Source organism: Tripterygium wilfordii, chromosome 3 (genome assembly GCF_013401445.1).
Source record: "Tripterygium wilfordii isolate XIE 37 chromosome 3, ASM1340144v1, whole genome shotgun sequence".
NCBI classification, from domain to species: Eukaryota; Viridiplantae; Streptophyta; class Magnoliopsida; order Celastrales; family Celastraceae; genus Tripterygium; species Tripterygium wilfordii.
This window is the reverse complement of record NC_052234.1, coordinates 3,899,065-3,917,372: the sequence shown is the minus strand read 5'-3', so window position 1 is coordinate 3,917,372 and position 18,308 is coordinate 3,899,065. Positions and strand designations below refer to the sequence as shown.

The 18,308-nt window shown below is 38.0% G+C and overlaps 1 protein-coding gene and 1 pseudogene across 1 annotated transcript; both read right to left on the bottom strand.

Annotated features, from left to right (window-relative positions):
- The window catches only part of LOC119995536, a 198,402-nt pseudogene that overhangs the window by 52,670 nt on the left and 127,424 nt on the right, over positions 1 to 18,308 (bottom strand).
- LOC119990063 lies at positions 874 to 7,065 on the bottom strand. The gene is made up of 7 exons (XM_038835883.1): positions 6,700 to 7,065; positions 6,294 to 6,340; positions 4,760 to 4,904; positions 4,455 to 4,653; positions 2,707 to 2,836; positions 1,487 to 1,663; positions 874 to 1,407 (listed from the first exon to the last, which is right to left on the bottom strand). The coding sequence occupies exons 1-7, from the start codon at positions 6,902 to 6,904 to the stop codon at positions 1,249 to 1,251; spliced, it is 1,062 nt and encodes a 353-aa protein (XP_038691811.1). The 5' UTR covers positions 6,905 to 7,065; the 3' UTR covers positions 874 to 1,248.

The following is an 18,308-nucleotide window of genomic DNA, read 5'->3' as shown; positions in this document are numbered from 1 at the left end:
TTATCAAATTATGGTTCAACAGACTCTTCGACACAAATATTGCACTAACAGATGCCACATATTCAAGCACTAAAACGATTTAATCAATGCCAAACACCATATAAAGACCTCCTTTAAACAAAAATGTTTTGCAAATATGGACAAATTGAAACTAACTTTCTGGGCGAGGAGCTGTAGAAGTGTTGGGCGAATATTAACAACAAAAGAGTGTGTATTCTTAATATATTGGCCAAATTTATTGTGATTTTATTTGGGTTTCAGAATATATGAGCCAATTTTAATGACTTTATTTGGTCTTCTTAAAATATGAACCGCTAACTTAATCATTCTCGGAGAACATGATATCTTGCGCTATTATTGCACTAACACCGTTACGTTTTATGTATGCCTACATTTATCATTTTAACTACTAAATAAACACCCTATAAGAAATCGGTGGCACACTAATATCATAGGTTAATTTACTTTCTCAACCCTCAATATTTATTTTAATAGTAAATAATGTTAAGAGTGGTTACCCGAATAGGGAGAAGGACTGTACCTATTGTGTAAAATTTTTAAAAAATAAGTAATGTGATGAAAATATGTTTTATTAGTTTTTTATATTTATTCTCTAAAATAAAATAAAAAAACCCCCATGTTTAAGCAATTTAATGTTCTTATTACGAGAATGATAGAAACTTGAATAAGAGAATGTGGCAGAATGATAGAAACTCGAATTAGAGAATGTGGCCCTGTTGCATTCGGATAATCACCATAGCTGTTTTGTACCACAGTTAATCTGATGAAGATATATTTTTTTCCACTAATTTCCTATATTTGTTCCCCAAAATAGAGTAAACTATATTTATGTAATCTAACATGTAAACCATATTTAGGTAATGGCCCTAGCTTTATTCGTATGTGTTCTGCAGTGATTAGCAGGCCATGAACCGACCACTTATCCTAATCATGACAATTAAAAAACATAATTTCTCAATCCAAGATACAAGCCGAAAGAACAAAACCTTGTACTGGCTTTAACAGAATCATGATAAAAATGCTTTCTCAATGTTATTGCACGAACCACTTATGAGCAATGATCCAGCTGTCCTACCCAGTACCACTATCCTGATCTTTAAGTATTATATGCCAGAATAAAATGGCACTCAATCAGGAGCTAATGCAGCGAGTGGTTATTGTAACCGAGCCTGTGATTCTCGATGGAGTCTTGGCTTCTAGTAATAAGTCATATTAGGTTGTCCACGGTCAACTTCCTCCATGTCTTGCATTGTCATTAGAGACAAGTGCCTTAATGCAAAGCCGCGGCTTAGTAGTAACAAGGCTTCGTGGAAGAACAGATACAGCGACCACTAACGAACCATTGGGCACTCCAGAAAGGGGCAGCAGCTCAACAAGAACACAGAGCTGTGATGCATTCCGTTAGGAGAATTAATGACGTACGAGAATTCATGTACATGTCAAAAGTGGTACCAAGTTTTTTTACCTCTGGAGATTTGAGGTCCACAGATGAGTCAGGCAAGGCATCATTAACTGCATCAGCCACAACACTGAAGCATTTGTTGCGGTCCAACAATGGACATACATCAGAATTCTTTGAAGCATCTTTTAGATTCCTCATCTCCGTCTCTTCAACTCCTCTTCTGTTATAACCTACTGCAAACTTCAAGGTCATACATGTAAATGTCAGCATTGGTTAAACACACACACACAAAAGCATTAAAGTAAAACCTTTCTAAGATAAAATGTGCAGAACTGAAAATTCCAGTTTCTCACAACATCAATTAGAGCAGGTCACTAAACTACTAATGCATGTTATAAAATTAAGCTGCGATTGCCCAGGGGATTAAAAGACAATACAGAGGTGAGGCAAATTATATGGCGATAAGGAATTCAGAATGATAACAGGATGTCAAGCTGGGAGGAAAATGGAAAGAAAGCATAATGATAGCAGAGGAATCTGTCCCAATGAGGGGATAATAAAAGATGATATGTCAGGGGGAGTAAATGCCCTAGCCACACAAACTACTCCAGTGAACTCTCATATAATTGAGTTACTAAGAGGGTAGAGTCTGGGACGCTGGGGTCCAACTCATATGTACGATTACATGAATCCAAATTTCCTGTGGGCTATATAAATGTGAGCTCAAGCAATGAGACTTAGTGCCTAAAGACTTAGGCAATTCAACATAGATCCTGTGTTAGTAGGCATTCATCATGCTCAGATGCACCTTCGTTCCAGGAACCAAGAACAGGCCATCAAAATATACGAACAGAGATATGCCTAAATAGATCGATCCTGTGCTTTGAGAATCCTGCCACTGAACTGCAACACATGTCAAATCTCAGTTGTGTTGGATTTGAGTCAGATTCATGTCAGTTTAAGTTTTACTCGCTTTTGTTTTCAGTGTCAACACATTGGTACTTAGACACAAGTACAAGGTTGCTCATCATCTTTTAGGTAACTTTCACACAGCCCTTTCCACTCTGAAATTTTACTAACAAAGAATAATAAATGTCTTGCACATGCTTATTATCTTTTGTCATAGTGGTCCAAGAAATACTGACATAGATCTTGGACATCTTCGAATATAAACAGGGCGATGCTAAATTTTCTTTCCACTATCCTAACTGAGCAACCTTCATTGTTCATTAATCTTGTAAGATATTATAGCTAAGCTCCGATAACAGAGAGTAAAATTGTACCTTTACAGGTGAAGCAAGTTTTTGTTGCTTATCATTCACAAACTGAATGACAAGCTTTGACACAACTGCTCTCAGGTCCTTCTCATTCAAATTACAAGTAGCTTGAATAGGAAATATGCGATGACACCACCTACACCAACAAAATGCCAGTTCAACCATAGTTCATGGTTACTCTTATGTGTTTGTGTGTGTGTAGTAGCACAATAAAGTCACAGAACGACCAAAACTTTAAATTAGAATAGCAAATACCCAGCAAAGATGTAGCTTGAGACTCATCAAAACATATATGTAGACTAATGGAAATCTAAGCATATATTATTATGTGCAACAAAACTAGCAAAACAAAAAACAAGTATTGGAATGACCTTCAAGTTAATATGAGCAAACATATACGGGAAGTAAAATGGGAAATTCACCAAGCACTCATCAGCTTCAACTAAAATTTCCAAAAGCATATAAGTATATATTGTCATGGTCTTTAGTTTAGCAGGCAAGGTCTTAGTAGTTCGAGTCAAACATTGTCAATTTGTCATTAGTGTTTACGTTCGAGAATTTAATTGGTTATTTGTAAGACACAGTATTTTCGATAAGTTTCACATTTCCCATTCATGACCAAGTACAAAAGCCATTACCTAACCTATACACCAACATAATAATGTCCTTCAAAGAAGTCAAAAAGGCTTCTAATCAACAAAACAATTAATATCATAATCTCTAACTTCAAAGCATATTCTCAGCAAGTCAACAGATTTTCATAACTGTTTGGAAGCCCCTACAGGCTTTCATATTATCAAATCCGTGAGATATCCACTCCAATAAGAATTCAATGCCCTTAAACCTTGACAATTTCATTTGACAAAAAATCATGCCCGTCAGCTTTTCTCTGGCTCTAAAGAGAAGTAAAGTAATTGAAAGTATGACAAAGTGCAAAATTGGATTGATTGTGGGTGAAAGTTAACATTTTTCAAACATATTGTAAACTTAACCTCATAAATTTATCTCTGTAAATAAATTTTATTTCCAGTGTTTTTGGCAAAAGGAAGATGACAATGCAGGCAGCTCTGATATTAAAAACAGATAACAACAAAATTTAAATATAATAACTTGGGTTTCAAAATATACACAAAATTTCCATCCACAGAGCCATCACAGACCTCGCAGTAATTTGATACTTCCTACATTTTTTTAGAACAATCATATTTCTACCACTGTACCACAGCCACTTTCCAGTGGTAAATTCCTAGAGTTCCTTACTTTGACCAACTAAAAAGTAGTTCATTGACAATGACATTAGGGTATTTTTGCAGGAGCTCATGCTTTGGTAATGAATTACATCAACCTTGTGTTATTGCTTTCCATATAAATAAGTTGCCTGTGCTAAATAAGAATCAGAAAATGCTCATGCTTTGGTAATTAATTACATCAACCTTGTGTTATTGCTTTCCATATAAATAAGTTGCCTGTCCTAAATAAGAATCAGAAAATTTCCCTTTCCTTTTTTTTAAATGAAAGAAAATTTTCCCTTTCTCATCCATAGTATGAATAGAAGAATTGCTTTCTTACACGGAAAGCATAGTTCAATTCCTAAACTCTTTCATCTATCTGAGCATATATGATGCATTGAACATAAGTTCTAATGGAACTCATAGAACTAAGAAGAAGAGTAAAACTAGAACTAAACCAGAAACATAGTATGCAAAAAGAGTGTTACATAATGAAACATGATAGTTTGCAAGCACATGACTTACAGTGGTGAGCTCAAATTCCCCGACTCAAGAGAATGAAAGATTTTTGATACTATCTTTGCCGTGTCAAGAGACTTGTCTTTAGAAGAGGTAAGGAGAACCAATCCACTCCTACACAGCTTAACAAGTGAAAGAACAGAACCACTTTCTATAATTGTATCTGCTTTCACAGACGAGATACAATTGTCTTCCGGAGATTCACCTATGATCAAGCACAATATCTAAGCAACGTGAGTCACTGAATCAGACCTTAAAAGACATTCTTATTGGAAACCAAATGCTGTAGTAATTTTTTACCAGAAAATTACCAACTGATTTTTCAATAGTGCTCTTACTTTCCCCAGTGTCAGCACATTGTCCATCCGTCTCCTCTGTGCATATTTTTCTTCTCTTAGTTGTATTCTCCTTAGCAATATCAGGGGCTTCTGAGCTTCCATTAAATAGGCCAACAAACTACAGAAATTTCCAAACAGATGTAAATAGTATAGTTGACACCAAAAGATATGCAAATTTCAACATACTTTCCTATTGACCACACAATTTCCAATATGCATATATAACATTCGAATAAACATCAGCTCGACAAAAAAAGTTTCCTTTTCCCCTTATGCTAGGCAACTTTCAATTAAAAAAGTTCTATCAGGAAAGCATTTCCACACTGGGGTATAATTAGTAGTTTGATATAGACATGATCAGTAGCATATGCAATTAATGGTGAGTACATTGCTATATAGAGAAAGCACTGGCAATACATTATAATATCAGCAATCCAATTCACAATGAATCACTAACAGGTGAAGTAAACTCTCTCCTTTTCTTCTTCAACTTCTTTAAACTTACAGTTCACACTCTTCACAGACATCACTTCTTTTCTTTTCTTTTTTTGAAAGTGCTTTAGAGTTGCAGTTTTTTTTTTTTTGAAAGCAAAAGAGATTTTATTGCAAGGATCAAGGTAGTGAAAACGTATGATCGTGCGATTTTACGATTAAAATCGCGATTTTAACTACCTTCGCAGGGATGCACCAAGTTGGTGCCATCCACAAAGAAAGGATTACAAAGCTATGGAGCTAATGCACTCATGAAAATTAGTACACATGTCAGACATGCAATATGTAAGACAGCTAAGCCAATTATCCATGTATTGACTGAGAGACAATTCTTGGTCAGTAAAGGTGCCACAATTCCTTTCCTTCCACACTAGCCAACAAGTAGCTTAGGGCACAAGCTGCAGGATCTTCCTACTTGATTTATTCTTGCCCGAAAACTCCAAGCTCTAAGCTCCGAGCACATAAAAACACTGACAGCTTTAAAGTTGCAGTTCACATGTCACTCAAGCAATCTACGGGATGTGATCCATTGTAGTAAGTGGGTATTGGGATGAATATTTTGACATAAATATATAGCCGATAATTTTTCTTCTTAAAAGGTTTTAATTAAGAAAAAGAACAGAAAATTTCTGATGAGATAGTCATGATCATCATCATTCGAGCCTTTATCCCAAAAGTTTGGGGTCAGCTAAAATTTCTGATGAGACAGTATCTCACAAATACAAGAGACATGCATAACAATGGCGTCGTGTAATGATAAAAAAGTTCTTCCAGCATTGCTTCTTCTCATATTTAGAAATAGAGGCTTCTTGGACTTCCAATAAGTTATCCTTTAAACAAATTTCCGTTCGATGTATGCTAATATTCTAATTTTCATTCGCATCAATTAGCCAGAACTTTATTTTGACTAAAAATATAATCACGAATACACCAGTTATTTGTTAAAAAAAGTCAACATCAGCACTCATAAATGTTACACAGTGTTTCTCAAAGTGAACAAGATAGAGTGAGAAACCTTTTCAAGTATGGATATGGCTTCTTTTGTTGCACTCTTCTCCCTTTCTGATAAGAACAGGAATCAAAACAAAAGTTACCGAATACACGAGAGTTCTGAAAAAATTGAAACTGCTTCATTGGCCAAGGCTGAGAATTGGCCATTCATGAATCATATCTACATTCATTAACAACATAAGTAAGATTGCATATGCATATAATTCCAGACAGACAAAAGCCACATTCTCATAGATATATAGAGATGGTCAGCTAAATTTAACAACCTGTATCCATTGTGGAACTGCCTACCTGCGCTTAGAAATCACAGAAAAACTATACAGCTCATAAACGTGTCATTTATGATCTCAAAACAAACAACGACAATTTAATGGCAAGTAAATAGGAGTAAAATAAGTGAGGAGTATCACTTATAGAGCAGGTTATGAGGAAGCCAGAGTGAGAGTGCTGAAGAAGCAAAGACGGAGCGTTGTAATCGTAGCGAGGGATGCTTATTACTCTTGAGTGTTGCTCCCATGGCGTCATCGTTTCACTCTCTGCCTCTTTCCCAACTTCTTCTTCGACTTCCTGATCCAATTTACTTTTCAATTCTTCTAGTTTTCGTTGTTCATCCATCACTTGCTCGTCGTTGATGATTTCTCCTCTAAATTTCACTCTCGAGAGCCGAGACACTTAATTGTGAAAACCCTAATGATTGACATCCTCGCGGGAAGAGTTGTATTTTGGACTGCCGAGTGCCGACGATGAGTGATGTGGATCAAGCGCGACAGCTCAAGAATGCCTACAATCGGGCTCGACGTATCAAGTTGAAGATGAACAAAGCCCAACCCAGCCAAGCAAGTCAACTGTCAGCACAGCCCAGCAAGCCAGCCCATCAAACGAACCAGGACCTTGAATCTATGAATGAGTTTGTGCTTGAAACCATTGCCGAAAATGCTGTGGATCAAAGTGGCTAACGTACAGTCCAATGTGAAGTTAGTAGTGTAATATTGGCATAATTAGTATTTCGATTGGAAGTTAGAATTATATGTCTTAGGAATTAGTATTATATTTGGTTTTCTAGTCATAGGCGTAGTTGGTTTGTAAGGCTATATAAGCCTGTCTTATTAACATATGAGGGTATCAATACAATTAATAAAAACTTCGAGAAGTCATTCTCAAAATCTTCTTGTGCCCTCCGCAAGTTCGGCATTGGAAAACTATCCTGTTTCTTAGGTTTCATCATTGGTGCTTTCATTGAGAGAATTCGTAATGGGTTCTAACAAGGAACGCTTTGAAACCTTGGAAGCCAACGTACAAGCAGTCCAGTTGAGCAATCAAGAGGTTCAGCAACAATTATCCGAATTGAAAGAATTGCTTGTCAAGAGTCAGAGCAAGAGAAGGCGTCGCAGGAGTAAGGAAGCTACTTCTGATTGCGCATCCATCAACGACAATAGTAGCTCGAGATCCGGCACACAATCATCTGAAGAGACATTTTCAGCCGAAAAAGAAGTCACCGGCGGCAAGGCAAGGTCCACAGATACACGTAAACCTTGAATGGTTTTTCCAACCTTTAAAGGGAAGGACCCAGTCTCCTGGCTCAGCCGTGCTCAACAATTTTTCAAATATCAAGAGGTTCCTAAACGTGAGTGGGTTGATTATGCAGCCTTTTATTTAGAAGGTGAAGCTAACTTATGGTGGCAATGGATTGAACGTGTATATCTTAAGAAGAAAAAGCAGATACGATGGAAGAACTTCGAGAAAGAAATCCTAGTCAGATTTGGACCAACAGGATACATCGATCATGATGAGGAATTGTCAAGGGTTAAACAAACTGGTGAGTTGCGCGACTTTCTGAAGGACTTCGAGAAAAAAGCCAATCTTGTTCATGGTTGGCCCGAGAATGCGTTGGTTGGTACGTTTATTGGAGGCTTAAAGAACGACTTGGCTAAAGAAGTACGAGCTTGTAGACCACGCACAATAAAGAAAGCTTTCGAAGTTGCACGAATGGAGGATGATCATCTAGCGGATGTGAAGAAGGGAAGCAAAATTGACTTTAAACGCCCGAGTCCATTGCCTACCGAAGGAGCGGCGTCCAAACCAGCGGGAACTCCGTCTAGGACTATTCCCCCGGGGGTAAACAAATTATCTTGGGATGAGATCCAAAAGCGTCGAGAAAAGGGTTTATGCTTTAACTGTAACGAGAGGTTTGTGCCCGGCCATAAGTGCAATGTTTCACATATTTTTCTCATAGAGCCCTGCATCGTCGATGAAGAGGTAGATTCATGTGAGGAGAAGTTGGACTGTGATGAGAAGACAGCACCACAGGAACCCTTGATTTCGCTTCATGCACTCACGGGTATCAAAGGTCCCCGGACAATGAGGCTTCGCGCCTGGATTCATAATCGGCCAATTATGGTTCTTATCGATAATGGGTCTTCGCACAACTTTATTAGTAACAGCGTCGCCAAAAAGTTGAACTTGCCGATCAGGGCCACTGAATCTTTTGATGTACGGGTAGCGAACGGAGAACAGTTGACGTGTTAAGGAGTGTGTACTGAGGTACCAGTTCGCATACAAGGGATACAAATCTGTGTTGATTTGTACGTTATGACTTTAGTGGGATTAGATGTAGTGCTGGGCATGCAATGGTTAGAAAGTTTGGGGCGCGTTATCTCCGACTATCAAAAGATGACTATGGAATTTGTTTGGAATGGGATTTGGGTTCAACTGTCTTTGCAAAATCCTTGTGATGCGCAAACCATTCAAGTTGATTACGTGGAGAGATTATGGAAAGATGGAGCCCAATTATTTTTTATTCATGGGAACACTCACGGCCCTACATTGCAAGAGATTCAAGCGACGCCCGTGCATGAGGAAATTCAGGCTTTGTTGGATGAATTCTCGTCAGTCTTGGCCGAGCCTAAGACTCTACCGCCAAAGCGAGCTTTTGATCATAAAATTACTCTTAAAGACGAGTCTAGGCCAGTTAATGTGGCGCCGTATCGGTATGCTCACTTTCAAAAAAATGAGATTGAAAAGCAGGTTTCCGACATGCTCCAAAGTGGTTTTATTCGTCCAAGCAACAGTCCTTTCTCATCACCCGTACTACTGGTGAAAAAGAAGGATGGTTCATGGAGGTTTTGTAATGATTATCGGGCATTAAACGAGGCAACGGTTAAGGATCGCTTTCCTATACCCACGATTGATGATATGTTAGATGAGTTGGGTGGAGCCAAATTTTTCTCAAAGTTAGATTTGAGAGCGGGATATCACCAAATTAGGATTCAGGAAGGCGATATTCATAAGACTGCTTTTCGGACACATCATGGGCACTATGAATATCTGGTAATGCCTTTCGGCCTTTGCAATGCTCCGTCTACTTTCCAATTTGCCATGAATTCAATTTTTCGACTGCATCTAAGGAAGTTCATATTAGTATTTTTTGATGACATCCTCGTGTACTCGAAAACTTGGGACAATCATATAGCACACCTACGAATTGTGTTTGGAATCTTAACGTGCCACAATTTTTATATCAAGCCGTCTAAGTGTGCCTTTGCTCAAGTAGAAGTGGAGTATTTGGGTCATATCATTACTCGTCAAGGCGTGCAGGTTGATCAAAAGAAGATTGATGCCATGACATCTTGGCCTAAGCCGCAATCACTGACAGCTTTACGGGGCTTCTTGGGATTAACAGGCTACTATTGAAAATTCGTAGAGCGTTATGGAATTATCGCTAAGCCACTTACCGACATGTTGAAGAAAGGGGGATTTGTGTGGACTGTTGAGGGAGAAAAGGCTTTTGAATTGCTCAAGCAGGCCGTTTCGACAACTCCGGTTTTAGCTATGCCAAATTTTGGTGAAATTTTCGAAGTTCATACCGATGCTAGCGATGTAGGAATTGGGGCGGTGTTAACTCAAAAGGGGAGCCTATAGCATTCCTCAGTAAGGCGTTGGGAACAAAAAAAAGGGGTTGGTCGATATATGCAAAAGAGATGCTTGCCATTGTAGAAGCGGTACGACTTTGGAGGCCTTACTTGTTGGGTAAGAAATTCATAATTGTTACAGATCAACAACCATTGAAGCATCTTTTGGAGCAACGAATAATCACTCCAGAGCAACAAAAGTTCGTTGCTAAATTGTTGGGGTTTGAGTTTGAAATTTTATATTGACCGGGAAAAGAGAATCAGGTTGCCGATGCTCTTTCTCGGAGAGAGCATGAATCAATGTTATGTGCGATTTCGGGACCCAACTGGGCCGTGTGGCAAGAACTACGTGATCAGACCAAAGTATGTACCATGTGCATGGATCTGTTACAACGTATTGAAGCTCAAAAAGAATAAATTCTAGACTACGAATTAAAAGGAGACCTGATTTACTACAAGGATCGGGTGTTAGTGTCATTGTGTGATGAACTCAGAATAAAACTCATCAGTCAGTTTCATGACTCCGTCATCGGCGGTCATTCTGGAGTATACCGGACTTGGGTGCGCATGGTTAACATGTTTTACTGGCCAGGAATGAAAAGGGACGTGCATAAATACGTGTCTGCTTGTGACACTTGCCAACGAATCAAGGCGGATTCCCGGAAGCCAAGTGGTTTACTGCAGCCTCTACCGATACCGGAAAGGGTATGGGAAGACATATCGATGGACTTTATTGAGGGCCTGTCGAGGTCTAATGGTTATGATGGAATTTTCATCGTTGTGGATAGGTTAACAAAATATGCACACTTTATTCCGTTAGTGCATCCCTATACTGCAAAGTCGGTGGCTCAATTGTTCGTCTCCAATGTCGTCAAGCTGCATGGTGTGCCTCGGTCAATCGTATCTGATAGGGACCGAATTTTCTTAAGTAACTTTTGGGGCGAGCTATTTAAATTGCAAGGAACTAAATTGTCCATGAGTTCTGCTTATCATCCGCAGTCAGATGGTCAGACTGAGGTAACTAATCGTACTTTGGAACAATACTTGCGGGCATTAACTCATCAAAATCCTTGAAGGTGGGAAGATTTTTTGGCTTGGGCTGAATATTGGTATAATACGACGTTCCATGCATCAACAAAGAAAACTCCATTTGAATATTTGTATGGCCGGGCTCCTCCCACTTTGGTTAGCTATCCCGTGGGATCATCCCCTAATGACGAAGTTGACAAAGAGTTACTCGAGAGAGACGAGCTCCTCAAGGAACTCAAGGATAATTTGGTTAAGTCTAACAACCGGATGAAGACATACCAAGACCAAAGAAGGCGTGAAGAGCAGTTTATCGTGGGAGATTGGGTGTACTTAAAGATTCAACCTCATCGTCAGAAAACATTATCACAAAAGGCTTTATACAAGTTGAGCAGTCGATATTACGGTCCATATCAAGTGTTGCAGAAAATAGGTGAAGTTGCCTACAAGCTGGAGTTACCAACTGAGGCTCAAATTCATCCGATATTCCATGTGTCTCAACTGAGAAGGCGGGTTGGAGAGTCTGTGACAAGTACCCACCATCTGCCGTCCATGGACCAAGATGGGAATTTGGTGCTGCAGCCAGAAAAGGTCTTGGAAATTCGACAAGTTAGACGTGGAAATCGATTTCGGTGTGAGGTGTTAATTCAGTGGAGTTCATTAGCGGAGGAAGATGCAACTTGGGAGGATCTTTCAATGCTTCAATTGCAATTTCCGGATTTTAACTTTGGGGGCAAAGTTGTTTTTCAAGGGGGAGGGAATGATGTGGATCAAGCGCGACAGCTCAAGAATGCCTACAATCGGGCTCGACGTATCAAGTTGAAGATGAACAAAGCCCAACCTAGCCAAGCAAGTCAACTGTCAGCACAGCCCAGCAAGCCAGCCCATCAAACGAACCAGGACCTTGAATCTATGAATGAGTTTGTGCCTGAAACCATTGCCGAAGATGCTGTGGATCAAAGTGGCTAACGTACAATCCAATGTGAAGTCAGTAGTGTAGTATTGGCATAATTAGTATTTCGATTGGAAGTTAGAATTATATGTCTTAGGAATTAGTATTATATTTTGTTTTCTAGTCATAGGCGTAGTTGGTTTGTAAGGCTATATAAGCCTGTCTTATTAACATATGAGGGTATCAATACAATTAATAAAAACTCGGAGAAGTCATTCTCAAAATCTTCTTGTGCCCTCCGCAAGTTCGGCATTGGAAAACTATCCTGTTTCTTAGGTTTCATCAATGAGTTACCACTTGCGACTTGCGAGCGACGTGAGGGTGCGGGTGCCACAAAGATATTGGGTTATAGATGGGCCTTCAAGCCCAGAATAAAAAAGCCCAAAAAAAGTAAATGGCAAATCATACCCTTTATTGTATCACTTTTTATCCCTTAAATATAAAAAATTTTTGTTTCTATACTCAATGTTTATAAAACAACCTAAATCTATTCCGATGTTACTATTCCGATTGTTTTTGGACTAATTTTGCATACGTGGCAACAAAAATCCCATGTTGTCATAAATCACATTAATGAATTTAATTAAAAAATCTGCATCTAATTTTACAAAAGAAAAAACACAAAAATTATAAACCCTAAAAACACTCTTTCTTCTTGTATTCGTTGAATCGTGTGTCTGTACGTCTCTTCTGTTTCATTTGTTCATACATTAGCGAGGATGAGTGAGATAGAAGAAGTTGTTGTTAAAGATGTCATAGGGGTTGAGAGTAATGTTGGCCATTGCCCTCCACATGAACAATTGCAGTCTGAGATGGTTGAGAGAGACAACCCAAGTGGCTCGTCTGATGACAGTGATGTGGATTTTAACGTTGATGATGTTCACGAGGAAGAATATGTTGATGAAGTTGACGGTGACAAATTCATTGATTTTGTTGTTGAGATAGACCAATTGAGTATATAACAACAATGAAGACGTTGGAGATGAGGAGATATATTATCCTATCAGTGATATATTTAGAGGACTTAGTGATGAGGAAGGTGAAGAAGAGGATTTGCATAGCATTCATAGTGAGCTTGAAAATGATGAAGATGAAATGGAGAGAGCCCATTCCTATCAAGCATATATAGGCCCTTAAGGACGTAAATTTCAAGTGAAAAATTGGTATGGTATTCAATTGTAGAGAACAATTTAGTGAAGTTGTTCCTCTTATGTTGTATGAGTGAAAGGAAAATGAAGTGGGATAAATTGAATCATACAAGGGCAAGGGTTAAATGTTTTTCACGTTGCAAGTTTATGCTATATATTTCAAAGATCACAAATGAGGATAGTAGGCAATTAAAATATGCCAAACTTGTACACAGTGAAAGGAAAATGAAGTGGGATAAATTGAATTTTACAAGGGCAACAGTTAAATATTTTTCAAATTGTAAGTTTATGCTATATGCTTCAAAGATCACAAATGAGGATAGTTGACATTTAAAATATGTCAAACTTGTACACACATGTACAAGAAGCTAGAAAGTAAGAATGTTGAATTCTAAATGACTTGTTGTCAAGTTGGTTCTTAAAGTTGAGGAGGAATCCCATAATAAAATTGAGAGAGATCATTATGAAGGTGCAGAACAAATACATAGCCATAATTAGTCTAAGTCTAGTTGCCATAGTAAGAAAAAGGCCATGGAAGTTGTGCAGGGTTGTCATCATATGAAGGTCCATCAAGATTCTTGTGACCAATCTTTGACAAGATTTACATATGTCTAGAGGTATGCAAGAAATCATTTACAATTTGTAAACCAATTATAGGATTAGATGGATGCTTTCTTAAAGGAATTTATGGAGGGTAGTTACTAACTACAGTTGGCAAGGTTCCCAATGATGCTCCACATAGCATTTGTAGTTGTAAACAAGGAAACTAGGACAACCTGGAAATGGTTTATGGAAAGGCCACTTGAAGACATTGGATCACATAGATTATAGATGGACCTTTGTTAGTGACCAACAAAAGGTAGGGCTGAGACTGGGTCGGTTTTACCGTCCATTACCGGCCAATCGATCTATTACTGGCCGGCCGATAATCAACCATCAACCAACCCATATAGTCGAGCCGGTAATATCACCTGACCCATGTATAGATGGGTCGGTTGATAGTTTTTAAAATACCTTAAATCGGTTGGCCAACCAACTATATTTAAAAGACAAAAATTATTAGTTTTGTTATTTTTTAGTAATTAAATAATTAATGTTTAGTAATTAAAATACTTAATTGTTACTTGTTAGTTGTTACAATAAGTCTACTAAGTCTAATACAGAACGAACACAACCTCTTTAACTCTTTAGTCCTTACTCCTTAGTGCTTCCTAGTTCCTATTGCCCCCAAACCAGTAAACCTAAAATCAAGATCGACACAGACCCACTTACCCCACTAATCAGTAAACCTAAATCGAGATCGACACAGACCCACTTATGACTTACCCCACTACCCCTCACAGACCCACTTATCCCACTACCCAGAAGGGCCGGTGGATCCTATTCATCTATTCATCGTGTTAATAGAGACACAAACTATTCTCGCATCCGGCATCCCGCCTCCCAGCCTTCAATCGATACAAACCCATACGGGCATTGTTCTTTGTGTTCAAGAAGAAGAATAAGGCTAGTGACCCTCTTTGTCCCTTTTCGTCTCTCATATCATATCTGGCTCTCTCAGTCTTTGTAATTGCTTGTATTTGATGATGGCTGAGATTCTAAAATTCTACCATGATTAATGCTAAGGAAATGGCAAGTGAGCTTGATGTTGAACCAATATTTCCTCAAAAAAGAGTAATTCGTAGAACAAGACACTTTGATGAAGATGTTGATGTTGAGGAAGATGTGACTCAATCATCGGAAGAAGTTTTTAGAGTCAAATATTTTTTATATGTTGTGGATAAAGCTCGTACATCATTAAAGACTCGGTTTGAACAATTTCAAGAGTACGAAAAAAAACTTGGGTTCTTGTTTGATTTGAAAAAGTTCAAATGTGCAAATGATGGTGAATTGAAGCATTATTGCATGATACTTAAGGGTTATCTAAGGCATGAAAACCATTATGATATTGATGGGAAAGAGTTATTTTTAGGACTCAAAGTATTGAAAGTGATTTTATCAAATGAGAAAAGAAAAGCATTTGAGGTGCTTAATTTTATAAACTCTTGTTCGAGAGAATTGAGTTTTCCAAATGCTTGGATTGCCTATAGGATTTTATTGACTATACCAGTCATAGTTGCTTCTATAGAGAGAAGTTTTTCAAAGTTGAAGTTGATTAAATCTTATCTTTGATCAACAATGTCACAATAAAGATTGAATGGATTGGCCCTGCTATCTATTGAGCAAGATATGATGGATGAACTAGATTATGAGAATATAATAGTAACTTTACATCTCAAAAGGCGAGACGAATGCTTTCAAAACATACCTAATAGCTTTTTCATGTGAACTGGATAGTGATACTTATAAAGCACCAAAACCAGATTTTATATTTATATTTTGGACTTAGATTTGGTTGTAAACTTATTGATCATTTTTTATATAAATTTTTCTGAGTACCGCCTCACTTTGTGATTTTTTTTGACATTGGGACACCACTGTAACGTGTCGCTTTGGACACCAAGATGGCAAGGGCCGGCCCTGTGAGTAAGCTTTCTATGAACAAGGAAGTATGTGAATTAATTAGACATGTGTTAAATGTATAAGGTGTCAAGTGGTTACACATACAGGTTGTTGAACACTTGTAAGTATTGATGGTGATGTATTTGTAAGAAGTCATAAGAATTGAAGTAGTGGCAGATGCTTGGTTTTGTGGAAATAAAGATAAGGTGGCATTTGGCGACAATTTTTCTGTATAAATTCGTACTAAGGGAACAATTGAAAATTCATAGCAGACAAGAGAGTAAAACAAAACTAGAAATGGAGAGAAAACTTGTCATAGCCTCTACGAGGATGATTCTTGGGGAAGTGGCGGCCAAACTCAATTTGTCTCGTCCAACTTATGTGCACATTAATTTGCAAGATTCTATTAAGTTGACATTGAAAGTAGTTGATTCACATCGGAAAATTAGGCATACAATTCTTGAGTTGTCTCGACCGGATGAATAGGACACCGACATGTTAGAGGAAAGAGCTGCTTATAAGATGATCCATAAATTACCGATGGCGTATAATTGTGAAATTCACTATTTTAATTGTGATAGATGTATGTACCGCCAGGATCACAATTTGGAAAGGGAAATGACAATCAGAGATGATATCAATCGTAGTTGTCAAGAAGCAAAAGTGTTGTTAACCCAATAAATGAAAGTTTCCACTATGTCTTGATCTACATTCCAAGCTTAAAGAAAACCAAGTTATACACATTAGTTCATTCCATCGACTTTTGGTTAAATCTAAACCCTTCCTTTTCAGTAATATGTTGATACACATCTCTTTCTCTATACTAAAACAATTGTTGCTTGTCTTTTTGACAATATCTAGGTTCTTCAAAGAATATACTCTCTCTCCTTCCATACTAGCCCACACATATCCGTAGGAATAAATTACATGTGAGGAATGCAGGTCATATTTCTAGAATAATCTTCGAAGCCACTAAATCAAAGATTAGATTATTATACGTACCATAGTTTATTCACATGCTTTACAAACAACTTCCCCTCTACTCTTTCCATTTACAATTTCAGTCTCAAACCACAAAATTTCCAATCCACCATGATAAAAGTCAACATGAAGAAGCTTTCCCAAATTTTTCTCTAATCAAAAGATACAATAATGTTTCAACTAACATGATCCTTATAATCAGAACTTGACAAGTTTCTTTAATCATACTAACAGCTTCTAATCACATTTCCCAATATGGTATTATAATTCTCCTTTGTTACATTATAGAATTTGAAATTAAATTAGTAAAAGGATACTTAAGGATAGGGATGATAACGGGTTGGCCTGAGCCGAGCTTTGGTAGGCCCTAGGCTCGGCCCGTTACTTTCTTAGGAGGCTCGAGCTCGGTCCGAGCTCAATAGGGCCTCATAAATCAAAGCTCGGGCTCGACTCGTGAAAAAACTTAAAGCCCGAGCCTGGCTGTCAAGCTCGTCTTAATGTTGTCAAATGGAGCTTTGAACTTTCTTCAATATCCTCAACGTATCGTCCTCGTTAAGCTATCGAGAACAGTGATTGAACCAAAATCCAATTCCTGCCTCTACATTAGTTTGGAGTTCGGACTAATCGAGTTCACAAATAACCTATATCTATTTCCGGCTCCCTTCTTCCCATCATAATCCTTGACTACCATATCTCCAAATCTCAATCTCACCAAAGAAATATGGGTTTCAAAACAATTGAAGTTTTTATAGGATATGAAATTGAATTTGAGATCTTGGGTAGTTGTGTTTGAAAAACTACTTTCTATTCAAACTCAGCAAATCAACAGCCGCTACCTCTCAATGAAGAAGAACAATAGCAGTGACATTGAGTAGCTGCGGCTGAAAATTTATCTGGGAAAGGAAAAAACATAAATCCCTTAATCATGTCCTTGGTTGAAAGTACAAAACAATACTTAACAAAAAGTCAAAAACCATTAAGACTATATACAAGTGGGCTTAGGCAGCAACATATGAGTGGGCTTCTCTATTATTATACAAGTGGGCTTGGGCGGTAAGTTGGCATATAAGTGGGTTTAGATTTTACATGTACATATAATATATTTGGAGGCCCTAGGGCCTAAGGGCTGAGCTTCTTCAAGCTCGGGCTTGGCCCGTTTAACAAAATGGGTCCCAAAGTAGGCCTGAGCTCGACTCATTTCTTAGCCGGCCCTGTAACGGGCCACCCGTGAGCCACCCTAGGGCGGCCTAGCCCATTTTCATTCCTACTTATGGACAACCAAACCTATAACATAAGTTCCATTTCAACTAAAATAATCATGATAGCCATTGATTTTAGTAATCCTATGCAAGCACTAACAAACACAAACCATCTCAGTAAGGAAATGGCATTTTTGTCTTGTCTACATCAGATATTAAGTGTTGCTATTATCAATGTTCCTACCAAGCTTGTTTGCCGAAATAACTCAGACAGTAGAATTTCCTCTTATGCAGATAATAATA

Excerpts from the sequence above, each read along its gene's own strand:
- LOC119990063 (XM_038835883.1), bottom strand. The coding sequence starts at position 6,904 with ATGGATGAACAACGAAAACTAGAAGAATTGAAAAGTAAATTGGATCAG. Across the intron at positions 1,664-2,706 it reads AACTTGCTTCACCTGTAAAG|TTTGCAGTAGGTTATAACAG; the intron begins GTACAATTTTAC and ends ATGACCTTGAAG. Across the intron at positions 1,408-1,486 it reads TGGACCTCAAATCTCCAGAG|CTCTGTGTTCTTGTTGAGCT; the intron begins GTAAAAAAACTT and ends AATGCATCACAG.